A 10,109-nucleotide genomic window follows, 5' to 3' on the forward strand; every position below is an offset into this window, starting at 1 on the left:
AGAAATATTTAATATAAAGATTTCTTATAGCAGGGGCTCAGCTTTTCTTACAAGATTAGGTAGCATAGGTTTCTGCTTTCACTAGTACCATAGTAAAACAAACAATGGGCAATAGTAGCCCTTGAGTTTTAATGATGGTAAACATCTTCAGTTTTTCTACAGGACTTTAATGGATTTTCTTTTAAGTCTTCATATTTGCAGGGGGTGGGGGACAGGGAATTACAAACATTACAGAACAAAGGAACCATCATCAGCCGATTCTCTGATATAGAATAGACCCTTCAAATGCAGTCATCTCCCTTTGATTATTTTCTTTCCTCTTAAGCTTTTGTTTCAGATTCAAATACATTCTGAATAGATGCAATTAACCTTAATATGTATAACCTTACAGCACTCTACTGACTTTGAAGTAAGTAACCTTACTGTGTAATTGAACTAAGTTTCTTTTTTTCTCATTTCTGCTATGGTTCTACTGATTATTATAGGTATTATGTGTTTTCAAGCTTTCATCATCCTGTTGATTTATTGTTTCACTGTTCCAGCTGTCAAAGACTTTTTGAGCAATTCCCATTCATTTTTGATGATATTGTATTTGAACAAAAATGATTGCTCCCCAAGCCTTGGCAGACCACAAATGCATACCATACTGAGGAATGGAATCCAGTGCAGAAAAGTTGGAAATTCCTTCTAAACAGGACCATAATTTCTACCCTCCTGCACAAACAGGAATGTAAATTTGATCTAATCAAACCAAAATGTTTTTTCTTTTCATCCACTCTGTCTCTCCTGTCATGCATAGAACTGTGCTTTTCAAACTGTAGGAGGTAACCCTCTAATGAGTTATGAAATCAATTCAATGGATTTATTTTTAATGCACAAGAGTAGAAACTGTCAGAGTACATCACATATAATAAAGGTGAAAATTGTTTTGTGAAATTTTTTCAGTTATATATACCCTAATATATACTCAGTCAGGTACTAGGTCATGATGTCAAATGAATTGCTCACTGTAGGCTATGATCAGAAGTCTGAAAAAAAAATCACTGTAAGTTACTATGTTGTTGAGGTTGCACAGTGAGAGTGAGATAACTGCTCTAATGTCAGAGGTGTTTGAACCAGAGAGATTCCATCTTGAATAGGGGCTGGGTAAAATAAGGCTAAAACCTGCTGGGCTGCATTCCCAGACAGTTAAGGCATTCTAAGTCACAGGATGAGATAGGAGGTTGGCACAAGATACAGGTCCTAAAGACCTTGCTGATAAAACAGTTTTCAGTAAAGAAGTCAGCTGAAACCCACCAAAACCAAGATGGCAACAAGAGTGACCTCTGGTTTTCCTCAATGCTACACTCCCACCAGCACCATGATTGTTTACAAATGCCATGGCAACATCAGGAAGTTACCCTAGATGGTCTAAAGAGGGGAAGCATGAATAATCCACCCCTTGTTTAGCATAAAATTAAGAAATAACCATAAAAATGGGCAACCAGCAGGCTTTGGGGCTGCTCTGCCTATGGAGTAGTCATTCTTTATTCTTTACTTTCTTAATAAACTTGCTTTCACTTTGCTCTATAGACTTGCCCTGAATTATTTCTTATGTGACATCCAAGAACTTTCTCTTGGGGTCCTGATCAGGACCTCTTGCCAGTAACACTAACACAAGGCTACCAGGCTCACCTGTCATTTGTGAAAAGCAGCAGAACAAAGGGAATCCCCAGAGAAACTTTTCTCCTGCAAACTACGTCTCTATTCAAATCATTTTAAAGCTATGATGGAGTTCACCACATGTTATCCCAAAATATGGCACCTTGGTATTTGAGAAAACAACAAAAGGAGGAAGGCCTCTCTGACCTTCTCCCATCTTTTTCCCCTGAAGCAAGCCATAAAAAATTTCTCTGACCTTCCTCTAAGGTAGGTCATAAGATCCTCATTTCAGAGGGCTCCTCCCTCCTCCCTAAACCCATAGGAAACAAATGGAGACATAGAGACACAAAGAATTTGAACAAACAGGACTTGCTAAGCTTCCCCAGTTTATGTCATTAGACCATACTCCTTTTTGACCAATCATACTTCTATACACTATCCACTCTTCATCAAACCTAAGCATAAAAAGACACAGTTTTCTCTGGTTCTCTGAATCTTCATTTTTGGATGCTCCTATGTCCTATAAAACTTATGTTAAATGAATGGGTATGGTTTTCTCTTGTTAATCTATCTTTTTTTTATAGGGATATCAGCCATGAACCTAGGGATAGGTAAGGAAAGAAATCTTCCCCTCTCTGCAACTGTAAATGTCACATTACTGCTTCTATATTACCACTCTCTTTAGCCTATAGAACTTCTCTTTTCTTAACGTCAATATAAAACAATGATACGGCTGGGCGCGGTGGCTCATGCCTGTAATCTCAGCACTTTGGGAGGCCAAGGCAGGTGGATCACGAGGTCAGCAGTTCAAGACCAGCCTGGCCAACATGGTGAAACCACGTCTCTACTAAAAATACAAAAATTAGCCAGGCATGGTGGTGGGCACCTATAATCCCAGCTACTCGAGAGGCTGAGGCAGGGGAATCGCTTGAAGCCAGGAGGTGGAGTTTGCAGTGAGCTGAGACCGCGCCATTGTACTCCAGCCTGGGCGACAGAGCGAGACTCCATCTCAAAAAAAAAAAAAAAAAACAATGATAGGACCTTAGCTAGCTGTACTATCAATCCTTCTATCTATCCTCCATCAATACATCATATTCAAGATCCAGAATTTGGTAGATATACATAGGTTTGAATACTGGTTCTGACACTCAAAAAGGCATGAGATCTTGGAAAATCATTTTATTTTCAAGACTCAGTTTCCTCATCTTTAAGGTGGCAAATGGCTTATCATGAAGAGAATATTCAATAATGTACCTGACATACTTAACACAAGGTCTAGCACACGGCTAATCATTGAAAACACATGAGCTACTAATTGTTGTTTTGGTTTTAGTCTCTCAGGAGTACCCAGTTTAATTATTCCAGATCATAACTAATTTACTTTATGCTACAACAGGATTCCAATGCTTCATTACATTCTTCATTTCAAAAATAAGTCAAATAGTATTAGTATTAGTATTAGTATCTAATAATCATTGACACATCTACCCAGCTCATTGAGACATGTCATTAGGAAGAGTTAAATACTATCTGTTGCTTTATAAACTTTCTGCATGCTAAAGACTGACTTAAATAATCCCCTAATGAATAACCACCTATATTGAGCCATCAAGAAGATTACTCATTACAATCAATCACAGATACTCTCTTCCGATGTACTATTATTTCATAACATTAAAAGGAACTCCAGCATTATCCAATTCTCCATCTCCAGGGAAGAATACTAGCCTGATGCATTCAGGCCACTTAGGATCTATAAGCAGAATTTTATTCTCATAATCATATAGAGAAGGAAATTGAAAATCTGGACATTGCAGTGAGGAAGAAATAGTAAAAACAGTTCTAACATGCTCTAATAAGTTTGAAAAAACTTGCACTTAATTTCAGAATATTTTATGCGTCTTATTCAGATGCAAATAATATGAGTCAAAATGACTTAAGTTCTGTCTTAGACATAAGAAACCATACTTCAGGATTTCAGAAAATAGACACTAAATAGTGATATTTATAAATTTTTTTTTTTTCTTTTGAGACGGAGTCTCGCTGTCGCCCAGGCTGGAGTGCAGTGGCGCGATCTCGGCTCACTGCAGACTCCACCCCCTGGGGTTCACGCCATTCTCTTGCCTCAGCCTCCCGAGTAGCTGGGACTGCAGGCGTCCACCACCTCGCCTGGCTAATTTTTTGTATTTTTAGTAGAGACGGGTTTTCACCGTGTTAGCCAGGATGGTCTCGATCTCCTGACCTCGTGATCCACCTGCCTCGGCCTCCCAAAGTTCTGGGATTACAGGCGTGAGCCACCGCGCCCCACCTATTTATAAAAATGTAACACTACAACTTAGTGACTTTATTATTGTATATCCCACCTTGCAATCCATCTTATAATTACAAAATACAAAATTTAACAATGCTTTTTAAGGAGAAAAGAGAAAAATCAGGATTGGCCATGACGAACTGCTCTTACCAAACCATGATTTATTCTCCTTTTATCTCCCTTCAGAGTTTGGGGATGAAGAGAAGGATTACAAAGATTATTTCCTTCCCTCAAGCATAACAAACTGGTGGGATGCACTGAGGTTGGATTAAGGAAATTAGGAAATGTTTTTCTGGGCCCTAAAGGAGGAAATGAGAAAAAGAGTGGGTTTCCCCAATCTGCATAGATAGCATGCCAACAACAGACATAAATAAGATGTCTAAGTGTTGAGTTGCAGTAGAGTGTTTTAGAGACTGTATTAGTTTGAGTCCTTCAGAAGCTGACACCAAGACGGGGTTAGACAAGCAAGAGATGGATAAGGGGCAATGCTTGTGAAGGATGAAAGGGGGAGCAGGGGTAGGCAAGGAAAGCTTTGAGAACAAGACTGGGTCTGATTACTATTGCCAAAACCTAAATAAAAGACAGAGAGGCCCTCCCAAAGAAAATTATGTTTATTCTGGATTGAGCATTGCAATGGGAATACAGTGGGTATATTCAAGAAGGCAAAGGAAGACAAGAGTTTTTAAAGGAAAAGTGAGGAGAGGAGGGTGATACAAGTTGTTTGAGACAAACATCCTCGGCTACAAGAATCAACAAGGGTAGAATCAGTCCAAAGCTGGACAGACAGTTGCTAGGCAGATGCCCTTGCAGAAGTATTTTTTGTGTAAGGCTGTAGCTTTTGTGCAAAGTTGTAGTTTTTGCAGAGCCTTTTGTGAGAGTTCTTGTTATCAGGCATATGTGCATGAGAATCTTCCCTTCATGGCCCCAGCTCCACATGTTTGACACAAGTGACCTCATTTTGATTCTGACAACTTTCATTCTATGAAAGGACCGAAGGAAAGAGGATTGAGTAGCAAGATCCTCAGTGTTATACAGTTCTGAGAAAATCTTGGACACGAATATGGGGAGTCTTCCAGCAAAAGCTGACTAATAGAGGAGGCCTACATGGGCCAGGAATAGGCTAGCACTAAAACCATCCCAAGAATATTGTATAAAATTGAGCAAGAGAAAAACAAAACAATAAAATCCAACCGGGCTTGCAGTAGCAATCAAGCCAGCTTGCCTTTTGGTCCACTTCCTCGTAGCTGGTTGTTGCTCACTAGCCCAGCTTTGAGCTGTCCAATGGACAACCCCAGATTTTCTAGCCCCTCACCCTCCATGAATCCCCTTAAAAACCCTTGCCCAGAACCCACGGAAGAAACAAATTTGAGGCTTGAGAATTCCTCCTGTTTCCTCTCTGAGAATGTCGCGATGATTAAACTCTTTCTCTGCTGCAAGTGCCATTGTCAGTGTATGGGTCTGTTGCTGCACAGAGGGCGTATAAGCCTGGCAGTCCTGCAACAGCACTGGCACCCTGGAATGCTCAGCCATTGGCTGGGATGGGTGCAGCACAAGCCAGCACTCATAGGCAAGGTGTAATGGATCCAAAAGTGTGGCAGCTGGGGCCGTTAGCTGACTATGCTCCCCACTGTAAGTTCTTCTGAAGACAATCTGAACAACAAGTTTCTCTGGCTGTCCAGAGGCCATTTAAACTACTGTGATATAATAAAAAACAAATATTTAGTCATGGTCCCTGGTTCCTGGGACAGAGCTCCCAAAACCCTTGGGAATCCCAGAGTGCTAAGTGTCTTTTGTATGCTAATGACTGTTGGTGAGGTCCCTAGACAGCTAGCTTAAAAACTGAGACTGGTAGCTAGAAAAACCAGCTATGCGATTGGGGGGTTAAAACTTTCAGCCCCTGGCCGGGCGCGGTGGCTCACGCCTGTAATCCCAGCACTTTGGGAGGCCGAGACAGGCGGATCACAAGGTCAGGAGTTTGAGACCAGCCTGGCCAATATGGTGAAACCCCGTCTCTACTAAAAATATGAAAATTAGCCAGGCATAGTGGCATGTGCCTATGGTACCAGCTGCTCGGGACGCTGAGGCAGAGAAGTCACTTGAACCCAGGAGGCAGAGGTTGTGGTGAGCTGAGATTGCGCCATTGCACTCCAGCCTGGGCGACAGAGCGAGACTCTGTCTCAAAAAAAAAAAAAAAAGAAAAGAACTCAATCTTGTCTGAGAGTCTATCAGAGGTACTCAGAATAATTTAATATATTGATAGCCACAGGTTTTTACTAGTATAATTTGTTTCTATGCAAATAGGTGGTTTATTTATTTATTTGAGACAGGGTCTCACTCTGTTACCCAGGCTGGAGTACAGTGGTACAATCACAGCTCACTGTAGTCTTGGAGCTCCTGAGCTCAAGCTGTCCTTCTATCTCAGCCTCTCGAGTAGCTGGGACACAGGTATGTGCCACCGTGCCCAGATAATTTAATTTTTTTTTTTTTTTTTTTTTTGGAGAGACAAGGGACTCCCTATGTTACTCCTGGACTAAAGCGATCCTCCCACATTGGCTTTCCGAAGTGCTGAGGTTATAGGCACAAGCCCCTGCGCCCGACCACAAGTAAGTGTTTTAAACCAGTGTTTTTTTTTTAACAAGGCACAAACACTCGACTTAAGGGTGACAGCATAGTACTTTACCAGGAATAAAGTTACGTTTTACACATATACACGTGGAAAAATTAAAACCTTATGAAGCTGGTATTGTCTTATATTAAGTAATGAGGAAACTGAGGCACAAAGTAGGTAAAGATTTTGTTCAAAGAACAAGTGATGGCATAATCAGAACTTGAACCCAGGTCTACCGGGCATCAGAGCCCATATTCCTAATCCCCACACTGGGGCTGCAGAAGGAAATTAATGGAAGGATGCACACAAAACAAGACAAATCTTTAACCATATAAATAAATTCACATTATGAGTGGACAAATGAAACTGTACTATTAAAGCACTTTATCCTCTTTTTTCCCTTTTTTTTTTTTTTTTTTTTGCTTTTTCGTTTGTTTTGTTTTGTTTTTGAGACAGAGTCTCACTCTGTCGCCCAGGCTGGTGGGTAGTGGTGCCATCTCGGTTCACTGCAAGCTCCGCCTCCCAGGTTCACGCCATTCTCCTGCCTCAGCCTCCCAAGTAGCTGGGACTACAGGCACCTACCACCACGCCCAGCTAATTTTTTGTATTTTTAGTAGAGATAGGGTTTCACTGCGTTAGCCAGGATGGTCTCCATCTCCTGACCTCGTCATCCGCCCACCTCAGCCTCCCAAAGTGCTGGGATTACAGGTGTGAGACACCACTCCCGGCCTCTTCATTTTTTTAAATCAGAAAGTGTTTCTAATTTTTATCCCCAAAATAAATAAAGCCTTCTTTATTTTGGGGCAGGGGGTAGGCAGCTAATTCTACTGAGATATTTGGCATTCATTTTCCTTGGTTTTCCAACTTCATTAAAGGAAACAAGTGAGAAAGTGAACCTAAGTAACTAATGGAGATGCAACAAAAATTCAAAGTCATCCCAACAGGATCTCAGACATCAAACCCCTAAAAGGGAATATATAATTCTGTACTTACCGCAACTGGTTCACATGAGGAAAAAAAAAAAAAAAGGAAGACTTTGTGAGAGATAGCTAAACACTTCCTGGTATTTTTTAATGGTTTATTTGAAAATCTTTTTAGGAATCACAAAATAGTGTGCAGTGAGGTCTTCAGGGTATTAAGGCCTGGATAACCCATCAGAAAGCTGCCTCTTTCTGAGCAATTTGATCTAGCAAGATTCCAGGGTAATTACAACCAAATAAGAAAACATGCAACAGTTAATACTTGTGCGATGATACGAGCTTGAAAATAAATGTTGTATCTAAATAAATGCTTTTTAACAGAAAAAAGTCATGCAAATCATGTTCATCATTAACTATTCATGGACATGAGACCATATGTCTATGACCTTTGTTAGTGTTAAGTACTATAGCTTGTAGATACGTGGGTTACTTGAAAGTAATAGGCTGCTTCTATTGTGGCGAGACACTAATTATTCTGAGGAGGAAAGAAATGGAACAATCTCTAATTGATTTCCAGATTATCCACCCCATCTAACGGTAAACCTAAGCTAAATAATAATATTAAAGGCCTGGTACTTTCAAAAGCTAAGGGATGAAAGAAAATCTACTGTTTATTGGCCATAAGGTTATATACTGTTTCTTAGCAACCAGGGTTTGTCTTTCAGAGACTAGAAGTCGATGAAAAAGGAGACACTAAAAATAAAACCATTTGGACAGTTCCAATTCACAGAGGCAGCACTTCAAAGGCAGTGATGTTGTGATAAACCATACTGTTGAGTTAAAGAAGTTCATTCCATTGGCTAGAAAGAGAGGCTCATGACACTTGCTTAATAAATGTTTCCCGGATACTCACTGCAGTCCCTGAACCAAAGACCAGGAATAAAACTACCTATCTGTTCCTGCATAGAGCACATATCAACATCAGGGATGAGCGGTAATATGGTCACTCACCTCCTCACTCTCTCAGCTCCACTCTGGTTGTAAGAGGCTAGTTTATCTGGGAGTCTTGCTGGGACGTAGGCTTGCTTCTACCTAGAGGCAGAATTTGAATCTTCTACTCCATATCACATTTCTTGTTGACCCTTACCTCTTAGTGTCTGATATAGTAATTCCGTTTAGGACACCAAGTTTTGTTTTTCTGTTTTGTTTTGTTTTGAGACAGTCTCGCTCTGTTGCCCAGGCTGGCGTGCAATGGCACAATTTCCGCTCACTGCAACCTCCGCCTCCCGGGTTCAAGCAATTCTCCTACCTCAGCCTCCCAGGTAGCTGGGACTACAGGCATGTGCCATCACACCCACCTTATTTTTTATTTTTAGTAAAGACTGGGTTTCACCATGTTGGCCAGGCTGGTTTCGAACTCCTGACCTCAGGTGATCTGCCTGCCTTGGCCTCCCAAAGTGCTGGGATAACAGGCTTGAGCCAATGCGCCTGGCCCAGCACCAAGTTTTAAAAAACAGTAAGGGAAAAGTTATTTCCATACTGGTTGGAGTATGAGTTCTGGAGATATCTGGAAAATGACATCTTACTGGATGCCTAGGCAGTTCCTACACACCCATATCTTTCAATCCTGTAGCCAGTCACAAAAGACAGGAAAGTAGTGTTCCTGGAAGGAACCGGGCTGGTTATTTACCAAAGGACTGCAAATTAGCCGACTCAATTTTATAAGGTACGGCATGGATACTTTCACTTAAGCAAATGGGCTTTTATTCAGTCAAAATCCCTGTTGTTGGGCCCCTGTGGTTTTAAACTCCAAGGACCAAGAAAGTGCTTGTGAGTGAGTATATTTGGGTCCCGGGCTCCCGCCCCGGAGCCAGGTTGTTAAAATACTCACTGCCTCTGGCCCGCGTGCACGACGCTCTCCCGCGAAGGGCTCTCCGGGGCTGCCTCCAAACCCTGTCTCTGGTCTTCCACGGGGCTCAGCTCCCCGTGCCGCCCATAAGGGTCCTGGGGATCCCGGGTCGGGCGGGAGGCAGGGGAGGCGCCGAGCCCAGAGCTCACCACTCTATTGCGGGTGTACATGGTTCACAGCCCGCGGGTCCCGGGCCGCCGTCGCTGCGAGAGGGATGCGGCTGGGACGCTTAGCGAGTCTCAAGATGGGATTCCAAAGTGCAGAGGCAGTGGTTTTAACAGCTGAGTTTCGGTTTCTCAGAATCAGCAGCAGACTGCGCCTGCCCCAGAGAACTTCCCCACGTATTCTCTCCACTGAGGCCCCGTCCGACCTTATCGCGGGTTAACAGCCCAGGATATTGACTTGAGCTGGCTTGGTCGGCTACAGGTGAGACGGTTTAAAGTCTCACACTCACCTTAGAGGTTAATTAGAATAACGGATCAGCCACGGACACCTGGTGAGTGATTAGTCCGCAAAGTGACTACAATCCTGAAAGATACGTGAGAAACTGTTTAACAGGCAACTCTAATTTGAGGTTACCGCTGGATATTTGAGACTATAAAAAATATATTAACTTAAAATACCAGAGATTAGGTCGATAACTAAAATCATCTCAACAAAATGTCGCCTTTTATCAGTAATGACTGCTGTATGGCTGTTACCAATGCACATACTTTCAAG

The 10,109-nt window shown here is 42.0% G+C and overlaps 1 protein-coding gene across 5 annotated transcripts in view; it reads right to left on the reverse strand.

Moving 5' to 3' along the window:
• The window catches only part of EPSTI1 (epithelial stromal interaction 1), a 100,467-nt gene extending 90,684 nt beyond the window's left edge, over positions 1-9,783 (reverse strand). For 3 of the 5 annotated variants that reach the window (XM_054446994.2, XM_054446998.2, XM_054446995.2), the window contains exon 1: positions 9,372-9,783. In XM_054446994.2, coding sequence (XP_054302969.1) covers positions 9,372-9,559 — 188 coding nt within the window. In that variant the 5' untranslated portion in view covers positions 9,560-9,783. Of the gene's footprint in view, positions 1-8,491; positions 8,567-9,371 lie in introns of those variants that run through there. The other 2 variants (XM_063650791.1, XM_054446997.2) reach the window with 2 other exon arrangements.
• Between the last annotated feature and the right edge of the window lie 326 nt (positions 9,784-10,109).

This window comes from Pongo pygmaeus, chromosome 14, assembly GCF_028885625.2.
Source record: "Pongo pygmaeus isolate AG05252 chromosome 14, NHGRI_mPonPyg2-v2.0_pri, whole genome shotgun sequence".
NCBI classification, from domain to species: domain Eukaryota; kingdom Metazoa; phylum Chordata; class Mammalia; order Primates; family Hominidae; genus Pongo; species Pongo pygmaeus.